Source organism: Limanda limanda, chromosome 17, assembly GCF_963576545.1.
Source record: "Limanda limanda chromosome 17, fLimLim1.1, whole genome shotgun sequence".
In the NCBI taxonomy this organism is placed as follows: Eukaryota; Metazoa; Chordata; class Actinopteri; order Pleuronectiformes; family Pleuronectidae; genus Limanda; species Limanda limanda.
The window spans coordinates 3,143,098-3,153,387 of NC_083652.1; the positions used below are offsets into that span (position 1 = coordinate 3,143,098).

At 42.9% G+C, this 10,290-nt stretch overlaps 2 protein-coding genes across 3 annotated transcripts; one reads left to right on the plus strand and one right to left on the minus strand.

Annotated features, from left to right (window-relative positions):
• Positions 1-324: 324 nt before the first annotated feature.
• On the minus strand, positions 325-3,882 carry timm29 (translocase of inner mitochondrial membrane 29). The gene is made up of 2 exons (XM_061090083.1): positions 3,681-3,882; positions 325-1,190 (listed from the first exon to the last, which is right to left on the minus strand). The coding sequence occupies exons 1-2, from the start codon at positions 3,802-3,804 to the stop codon at positions 523-525; spliced, it is 792 nt and encodes a 263-aa protein (XP_060946066.1). The 5' UTR covers positions 3,805-3,882; the 3' UTR covers positions 325-522.
• Positions 3,883-4,665: 783 nt separating this feature from the next.
• Positions 4,666-10,009, plus strand: yipf2 (Yip1 domain family, member 2). 2 transcript variants are annotated; one of them, XM_061089572.1, is made up of 9 exons: positions 4,666-4,927; positions 5,147-5,207; positions 6,095-6,252; positions 6,347-6,427; positions 6,602-6,689; positions 7,527-7,643; positions 7,747-7,913; positions 8,207-8,389; positions 8,477-10,009. In XM_061089572.1, exons 2-9 carry the CDS (start codon positions 5,177-5,179, stop codon positions 8,567-8,569), a joined length of 918 nt encoding a protein of 305 aa, XP_060945555.1. In that variant the 5' UTR covers positions 4,666-4,927; positions 5,147-5,176; the 3' UTR covers positions 8,570-10,009. The 2 variants fall into 2 exon arrangements, with proteins under 2 accessions (XP_060945555.1, XP_060945556.1); XM_061089573.1 differs by having other exon boundaries at positions 4,684-4,708.
• The last annotated feature ends 281 nt before the right edge of the window (positions 10,010-10,290 follow it).

The following is a 10,290-nucleotide window of genomic DNA, read 5'->3' on the forward strand; positions in this document are numbered from 1 at the left end:
ACGCAGAGGTGGGATGTTGATGTTGACTGCTCAGAACCAGAGAAGAGAAAGAGGGAGAAACTTCTGCCAGAGCGGCCATTTTACAGATATATTAAACAATCAGAGAAAAGTATCAGGACACATTTTTACATTCACAGTAAAAGAAAGGAGAGCAAAATGTTATGATGAAAATATTTGGGAAAATACAAGCTAATGAAAGACGACAAACAGTGTCAAAAGTTTTATTCCAGTCTAGTTTTGCATTATTTAAATTCTTGAAAGGAAAAGGCTAAAGATCTTCATGAATATATATACGTTTTGAGAAAAACAAGAAAACAACTAAGATACTGGGAAATAAGCAACAGATTTATTGACACTTGGTATAATAGTAAAACTTTCTGTGAAAAAAAAACATGTTGGAATAGTTTCCTCTTTCCTGCTGGTTAGTGGCAGCAGGAAACAGTGTGACAGTCATAGATGAAAAATGTATCCACCAATACCTGACCAATGGGAATAAAGACTTTGTTCTGGCAGTATTTCACATCAAGATTGTTCCTCTTTCACTGGTTCTGTTTGTTCTTCACTAACCTTCTCCTCCACACTGTCTAATACGTGTACTTCTTCTACCTCCTCCTCAATTGTCAGCGCTAACCAGGAATCTTTGTGCAACTTCTCGTTCTTTTCCACCTCCTGAACGCTCGGTGGAGATGATTCCTGCATGTGAGCTGGTAGGTGCTTAAACTCTCCCTCATTCATATCATAGTCCTGCATCTTTGAGTCCAGAATCCACCAGCGGTAGCCGAAGCCCACATCCAGAACCCGCTGACGGAACTCCAACCACGGCATGGACAGATTGGAGCACTGGGCTTCGTACAGTGTGGAGTCAGTGTCGTAGTTGGCCCAGTAAACCAGAGAGAGAAGACCCAGGCTGGCATGTCGGAGACGGCCCTCGTTGTGGAACTTCACGAGACTCTGGACGTGGCCGTCCGACTTGGCGTTGCGGATCCACGGGGACAGCAGGCCCAGCTGGTTGGAGCGCTCCAGCAGGGCGGCCTCAAAGGACGACTGGTCAGGGTTTGTGTAGAAACAAGCCCCGGCCCCCCCCATCAGGGTGACGTATACTGTGGCTTTGGCCGGTCGCGTCCAGGCACCGACCACTATCTCCTTGCAGGCCTCTTTATAATCTGTGACCAGGCCGCGAATCCACCCAACTACAGACAGAAGAGAAGAAGAAGATACTTAGTCCTGCCTGGGGTCCTGACAACCATAGATATATATAAGGCTAGATGTCTCGTCTGCGTTGCCGGCCAACTAGGGCTGCCACTAACGACTATTTTTCTATCGATTAATCGGATGACTATTTTATCGATTAGTCGATTAATCTAAACGACTAATTTTCCTCCAAAAAAATCAAATTGACCATTTCATTTCAGTTAATTTTATTTTGACAACAACAAACTGTATGTCATCGTATAATGCAGCACAAAACAAAATGTAAACAAAGGCTCAAATATTAAAGTGCAAAACTGTAGGTTTAAACTAGCAACTCCAACGTGATAAAAATAAATAAAAAAGAGGGCATATAAGTTAAGTCAGCAGTGCAACTTAAAAAGATATCAAAGTTTCTATTTAACCCCTTATCAAAATAAAAAAGTTATGTCTGCATATTAAACAAAGTGCAACAAGTTTAAAGTATAAGAAACAATGGTGTCCAGCTCAAAATCAAACTCAAACGTTAGTTAGACATGCGTGTTGTAATGTAAGAATGTCAGCATGTCCACATGTTCTGGACTCAGTCTAGCGGCCCCCCCTCCCCCCACGCGGGCGCCGTAGCTGAGGTGACGCGAGAAGGACCCGACTCGCGTCCAGGGCCGCCGTCCGCACCTGCGACGGACACCGCCCCGCGGTCCAAGAGAAAGGAAGCCCCCGCACCAGCGACGCCGTGAAGCGCCGTGGACGAGGACCCCCCCCCCCCAAAAAAAAAACAACTTGAGGCGGGCCGCACACCGAGCCTCCGGCTGCGTGGAGGGGAGGGGGGCGCCAGGGCGACTGCTGCCCCAGCCGCGGCATGCATAGTCTATCGCGGCTGGTGCCCAGCGGTTTAAAAAAAAAATGCGTCGACGCATTTTATACGCGTCGACGCATTTTCAGCGTCGACGTAATCGATGACGTCGACGAATCGCGGCAGCCCTACGGCCAACGGAGTCGAACGTCCGCACATGGCGGCCATCTTGCTAGGGGGCAGCTCGCTCACCCATAACATTGTGTTGGTAGTGGTAAATAACCATAACTTGCTCAACTTTCAACCGATTTTTAAACGGTCTGGTTTGTTATAAACGTCAGAGATGTAGTTATGACACTGCATACTTATGAATAATTATGTTATTTTCTAAAAAATGTAATAATTTATGCTGTCATAACTTCATCTCTGATATTTATAACAAACAAGATGGCCGCCATGTGCGGACGTCCGGCTCCGTCGAACGAGACATCTAGTCTTTATATATAAATCTATGCTGACCACGCACGCACGCACGCACGCGCCTTGTTATCATGTCCATATGGTGTTTTGATATGATACAATGAGCCAAATAATCACATTACAACTATACCTTGCAAAATCCTTGACATTTATTCAGTGGTATTTTATTTAGCAAGAACACTTTATTATTGTTTCAAAAGTTCCGATTGCTTGCGTGAAATCATTAAGCTTCTGGGAATATAGATTTATAATCCGTTTAATATATATAATAATAATGAAATCATAGAAAATTGGCCTTAATGAAAAGTAATTCAGCCGCAAAACAATCTAGTATTATAGATGAAGTGTGTCAGAGAAATGTAATCATAGAGAAATGTAATCATAAGTACAAGTACATCAAAGTAAAAATGTGGAATATGGCCAAAATGGCCACTAAATGCAAGATAGCAGGCTTCCTGTTGTGTTTTTCCAATTGCACCTACGACTTTTTTTGTTTGTCTGGTCATGATACACCTGTATATCGATTTTTGTGAAGACCGGTCAATGTGAACACGTTCCAGGGGTCTCGGGGGGCACCGTTGAGCCACTTTCTAACTTTCTGAAAATTTTGGTAAGAATTTGAGCATGGTAAATCCCTCAAAAAGCCAATTCATTTGCCTGAATAATAATAAATAATAATAATTATCCTTAAAATTTCAATAGGGCCTCATCTGACCTTTGATGTCAGTGCTCGGGCCCTAATAAAGCTTTATGTTGTTTGCTGACGAATGCCAAAGGTTTGGTGTGAGCAAGTAAGAAACGCATCACACACAGTTATTTGTATATCGTGGTATTAACCAGTTATATCATTGAAAAGGTTTCTGTCATTAAGACACAGAACAGAAGAAGAAGAAACACGACTGAGGGACAAACGATGTGAAGCTGTCAGAGGGGATGGGGGGGCTTTGAAGGCAGCCTGTGACACTAATGTTAAGTCTGATCACCAACACTATTCAGTTCCAGGGTTATTATTTAGGGAAGAGTTGTATTATCAGCCTGTGTTTGTCCTGGTGCTGACAGGCTGTGAGCAGATTACTATGTGAGTGAAGCTACTTGTATGATGATGACATCACTCGTGTGTGACTCCCCAGTGCAAACACCGTATTACCTGTGTCTAATTAAACTAATGTTTACGTCAGCCCTTGCCCAGTGATGTCACTGTCCTCTGTCAGTCTCTCACCTGCTTTACTGTTCTTCACTCTCTCCCAGCGGCTCCTTCTGACCGGAGCTGCCGGAGCCGCCGCTGCAGCTGCTGTTTCTGCCGCGGCGCAGAACGTCCTCGTCGCTGCACGCAACGAAGCCATGTTCACCGTGTTTCAGTGCCCGGGACGGTTCACCTTCATGTGGAAGACCCGCTGTCATGAGAGGGCGGCTCACATGGAGCCAAAATGGCGGCCAGGGGTGTTGCTGTCTTAGCCTTCCGACGAGAATCTCTACCTCACAATCGTTCCGCTTGAAGTCACATTTTATATTTAACACAATATAGGGCACTTGATAATATCGTGTAGTCAACGTTATAACTTAAATACAGACACGACGATAAATCAAATGAGTTAAAATAGAATAAAATTATCAACGGGCTTCTTAGAATTCTAAGGATTAAATAAAGTCAATAAAGTTCCGCTTTTTGGCTTTCCTATAATTCATATACATTACGGATATGAAGTCCAACACAAACTATTTCATAAAGACGGTAAATATAGTTTTTTGTATATATTTACGCTGGAACGCCACAAAGAGATGCATTAAGGGTGTATACCGCCATCTACTGTACAGGAGTGTGTTCAATCTGTAGGCAGGGCATTAAACCAGTTTCATTAAATATTTAGTCGAAACTATGACTCTGTGTTCACTTTACATTATTATTTTTTAAGTATCGTGAGCCACATATATATATATATATTTTTTTTGTGGTATTAAACCGTCTCTTCTGATTTCATACGTAGGAAAAACAGAGACCTTTTCTGTTCAGATTTATTTATTTTTTACTGATTTTTTAATTAGATAACAATCAGTCTTTTTAGTTTCTGTCGCATGATAACTAAATGTCATGGACAATATTTATTCCTCCATTTTGCGTTTGTTACTCGTGGACACGTTTGAATAAAGTTTTTTTTAGACAACACGACCCGCGTGACAGCTTTGTTTACGTGGTGACGTGTACCGGAAGACATGCTAGCTATCCTGGCTGACGGGGGAACTCTCGCTGTGGGTATGAAAGACAAGTTAGTGGGGTTTTACTCGTATTTTCTCTCGGCTTTTTAAACCCCCACGACCGGTGTGGACGGATATCTACGTTCGCCACTTGTAGACGTTAGAACAAATGCGGAAGTACAGCGCTAGTGTACGTATAGCTTAGCTAGCTGTAGCTGTCACAGCCGCTGACACGCCATCACCACCGGGATCAGCTCATCCTTCTGCGGACAGGTGCGAGTTGACAGGAGGAATATAGTTACATTTTCTGAGCACGTTTAGGTTGATGTAATATGTTTGTCTGTGTTTCTCAAATAGTTTCATGATAGCTCAGCTTGCTCCCCTTTAAATTAGCATATGTTTGCTCTGTAAAGCGATATTAACTGATTGATCAGCTCTGTCCAGCCTCCACGAAGCTGTGTGGTGTGAACACGTGTCGTCATCTTTTCTCAGGTGTGAAGTTGCTCTTTGGCCACTGAAACAATGGCCACCCCAGATGATCTCCAGTTCCAAGGTAAAGATCCTGCAGTGTAAAACATGTTTCTGATGCGGTTCTTGTGGGGCTTACTTTTCATTATGATATTCTTGTCACGCTACAGTTTGGGAAAGGAGTTCTGAGCCATGACATCTGCCCCCATATTGAACTGTATGACCTTTATACTGGAGACACATCTGAAGCTTTATCTGGTTTCGATAAAGCAGCTAGGTCAGCTGTCTGTGTGCAGATGTTAACAAATCTATAGTGTCCTTAAATGCCTTTGAGACTGTATTTGTCCAGCCAAGAAAATGACCCATGGTTGCTTCTGCCAGCGTGGTTTCGTATTTAAAAATGTTCACCTGCAACAGTCTCTACATGCTCACATGAATCCTTCATGATCTTCACCAAGATCAGTTTCAGGATCACCCGAGGAGAAAAGTGTCGTGAAATGAGACAAATGAGAAGCACCCCAGGTCTGCAGGAGATTTATAGTCAGCTCTAATGTCACAGTGACCCCTAATGGTATTGTGTGATATCTGCAGGAGACGAGGTGCGGTCATACCAAACCACTGTACACTTCAACCAGCAGCTGCCGTGGTCAGACCAATTTAATTTAAGAGACTTTGGGTCAATTTGTTTCATTGAAGTCAGGTTCAAAAATTCACAAATACTCGACCATGACAGCAGATATGGTTTGATGAATTGTCTGTTGAAGAGATACCTTCTGATAACAGGAAATGTAATGCCGTTATTCTTTTGCATGTTCTAGGCTTGCTCCTTGCTTGTGTTGTGCTTCACTTGAATCAGTTTGTCTCATTAGTCTTCACAGTGTGGTTTGTGTACAACTGCAGGCCCACTGTAGCACCACTGTAGCACCACTGCAGTACCACTGACTCCCTGTCTTCTGCTGTGTATGTCTGTAGAGTTTGAGGAAGCGGCCGAGCTGTTGTCTGCAGATCCAGAGGCCTCCACACTGAGCCTGTCTGCCTCAGACAACTCTGCTAGAGCAGGAGGAGGAGGGGGCGAGGATGTGAAATTGGACCTATCAGACGATGAGGAGGGTCAGGAGGAGAGTTCGGAGGTGAGTTAATGATCTGAGTTGGCTTGCAGCGCCACATCTCTGGTTAAGATAGTTCATGTTTTGGGATGACGACCTGAGATGTCTTTGCTTCCAGCTGTTGGGTGGACAGAAACCAAGTGGAGGCTTCTGGACCTTTGAGTACTATGAGTCTTTCTTCAATGTGGACACTGTACAGGTATGAGCCACTCCCTCTTTACAAATACAGTGCACGTGCAACTGCAGCTGTAACCGAACAATGGATCTACGTGTGTTTTTTAAAATAACACGTATAAAGTTCAGAGACAGGGTTTTTAATTGTGACGGTTGATAATGGTTTGCGTTGCTCTTGTGTTGACATCATGTTTTGCAGGTACTGGACAGAGTGAAGGGATCAGTGTTGCCGTTACCTGGAAGAAACTTTATCAAACACTACCTTAGATCAAACCCAGATCTATATGGTAAGTCAGGAGAGATATTAAATATCTGTCCCTTGGATTAAAGAATATAGTGAAAATGTGATACAACATCATTTGTCCATAGTTGTTGTTTTTTAATTGTTTGTATCAGTAGTAGTTTTATGTTGCATCTTCATTTCTGTTTCATTGATGATCAAGCATAATCTATTTCAACCAGTAGCATACAACTCATTGGATTGTTCTTTACCATATTGAATACATGACTCAAACATCCACTGTGCAGGTTTAAAAAACACCTCACTGGAGTTGTGTGTTAGTGCTATTTGAACTTGTAATACATTTTGAGTTTTCTGTTCACGAAGCATCCGCTGATGTGAGGATTGCTTTACAAAAAGAGCTCTTGGAGAGGACGATCAGTGATTGTTGATTTGCATAAAGCTGGAAAGGGTTTAGAGGACAATTGAGACATGTGGCCAGTCTCGATATTTGTATCCTGCTGATATGGCAAAACCATAAACCAGGTGGTTTAGTGAGGCGAGGAAGAAGCTTAGAAAATCATGGTGTGTAATCGTCTTGGGGCTGCAGTGCTGCCTCTGGCCCTGGACAGTTTGGGTCGGTTTAGAGTTGGTTGATGTCCATCGATCTAACACATGATGATATGCACGGTGAAACTCTGTGATGAAGAATCGCATCGGTAGTGGGGATGCAGATAAATTAAGCTCTGATCCTTATAATCATTAGCAAAAAATCATTAGCATTTGCAATACAATGCAATTAATATTCAGCTCAGCTTCTCATTTTACCCGATGTTCACATAACAAACATGTTAGTCAGGGAAAGTCCTCATATTTGTGTGTCTGTGTGTGTGTTTGTTTGTAGGTCCATTCTGGATCTGTGTGACACTGGTGTTCTCCGTGGCGATAAGTGGGAACCTGTCCACCTTCATCAGTAAGATGGGAGACCCTTCCTACCACTACAGACCACAGTTCCACAGAGGTCAGTCCCTCACAGCTTCTGTTGTCATCCTCAATTTGTTGTGTTACCTTTACCGAGTCGTGTTGACTCTGCTTTGTGTCGGTTCCCTGCTGCTTGTTTCCAGTAACGATAGCTGCAATAGTGATCTTCTTGTACGCCTGGCTGGTGCCGATTGGTTTATGGGGTTTCCTCACGTGGCGGCAAGGGACAGAGAGACAGATTGGAGGCTATTCCTTCCTGGAGACGGTGTGTGTCTACGGCTACTCCCTCTTCATCTATATTCCCACCTCAGTGAGTACACACTCCCTTCCTGAAAGATTTACTAATGAGCGTCAGGTTCAAAAGCTAAGCTGAAATAGCACTCCGACAAAGAGCACCAGTTTTTGCTTGATTTTTAGTAGAGAGAGTAAAACACCATGCCCATGGATACAAATCGAAATGTTGATAATCTTGAAATGCCTCTCAACTGTTGTTCTATCATAAAGACTACATGTATATTTCAGTTTTCTAAACTCATTGTTTTGATTTATTTATTTGATCTAAATTAATTTCCTCATAACGAAAAAGCGAAACACTGTCCCCAGATTTTGTGGATCATCCCATTTGAGTGGTTGCGCTGGACACTAATCGTGGTTGCAATGGTGATCTCTGGCTCAGTCCTGGTCCTCACCTTCTGGCCCGTTGTCCGCGAAGACACCAAGGTGATGGCTGTGGCCACAGTTGCGACCATAGTGGTTTTGCACACGCTGCTGGCGATCGGCTGTAAGGTTAGTGAGCGACGTGGATTAATCCTCATATCAGCTTTGCACAGTACAACCTGACCACATAGTGAATGTTCCACTCTTTTCTTTCAGATGTACTTCTTCCAGACAGCCGTCCATGATCCAACACCAGCAGCCCCTACAACACCCGCCATTCACATTACACTGACCCCCAAACCCCTCTGACCAAAGGCATGAAGGCGCGTTGCCAGGGAGACATGAAGGCTGTTATGTCTGGAATCACAGGCAGACTTAAAACCGTGTTTAGATGATAATCAATCACGTTGATTATTGTCATTGTATGTTTTGTTGTATGCTCCCCTTTTGAGTTGGGATGGGTGTGTGTGTGTGTGTTTGTGTGTTTAATTTATCCAGAGGGTGGTTCTATCATAGCTGAAGTAGACCTGCAATAAATGTACATTTCTACTGTGATGTTTCAGGATGTGCTGCATGTACATGGTCTAGAATGACTTCATCAACACTGTGACTTCCCTCATTTCATCAGCAAGACTGGAACACAAGTTTAAAAGAAGAGAGGAAGTGTAAGATTGCTAGTCATAAATCCATGTTGCTGCCAATCCCTCCTTTTACGGGTGCTCAGACAGCACATACCTCAACCAAGGCTAACACTCTATCTCGCAGCATTAAAAGTAAACCAATAATAATCCTGGATCAGCCCATTTATTAGTATCTGCTCCAAAATATGTATTTTTCCTTGAGTCATACCTCACCACAAAATGTCATGGAACTTGGTTCTGTAGTTTTTGAGTAATTGCCGACAAACAGCAATAAAAAACCCTATAGGTGGAGGTAACTAGTTAGTTTGACAAATTCATTGTCAGTTTGCCACAGACGATGCATGCTAATCTAAGGAAGTGATGACGAATCGTGCTCTTGTGACTGAGGGATGTTAATAGTGAATAAAGCTGTGGACGGTGAAACTACAGCTGCAGTATGTCATTTTATTTGTTTAATTTCATGAATAATTTATAAAATAGGAGAAAACAGAGAAAACAATGGCCCCTGATTCTTAGTTGACTTAGTCAAGTGAAATTCTGTCCGTCAGTTCACATCACAGTAAATCCCACTCACTTCGGCCTCTTTGTGTAGATTTAGTGCTGAGTTGGTGAACATGCTAAACATCAGCAAGTTAACTTTGTCACTTTGAGTTTATGTCAGTTTGAATTTGTATTAGCTCAGCTGTATTAGCACAGCGTCATGGGGCTGTCAGCTCAGGTAAAGAAAAGCTCAGTCTCGTTCCGACCTTGAAGCACCAAACGAAACCTTCTCCTAACTGCACCCTACTCATGTTTGAATTCTCTCCCTAAAACTGAAAAGATTTACACCTCACATAGCTAATCTGGCTCATTTAGTCCCATGAGGCAGCGTGTTTCAGTCACAGATGCAGCAGAGGAAGCTATTCCAGACTGTAGTGCACTGTAGTGAATGTGTATGAGTGAACACTGGTAAGAGCGTAGCCTCTGAACCTTCACTTACAAAAAGACTCCAGTTGTGTTGAGATGATTGATTGTAAATTGAGGAAAAGGTTTATGTTGTCATCACATTGATGCAGGTTTGGTTTGTTAATAAACAGGCTCTCTTCTGCTTTTCCAGCCTTTCATCCAATATTTCCTCCGTTTTTGCTCACAACACTCAAACTTACTGACATGTTTGTTTTAATTTTAAATGCTGATCAAGTTCCATTTTACCTGCTAAATGAGGCAAAGTCTGATGAATCGTATAGAATCAGGGGGAAACAGCCTGTGTTCGTTGGCCACCTCATGAAATAACAAACTAGAGCATTAACCCCCACCAAGGCCCAGTAGACCCTTTTCACAGGTGTTACTACATTAGTTAAGGTGCTGCACTGTTTAGCCTTAATCAATTGTTCACCTATTATGTCATGT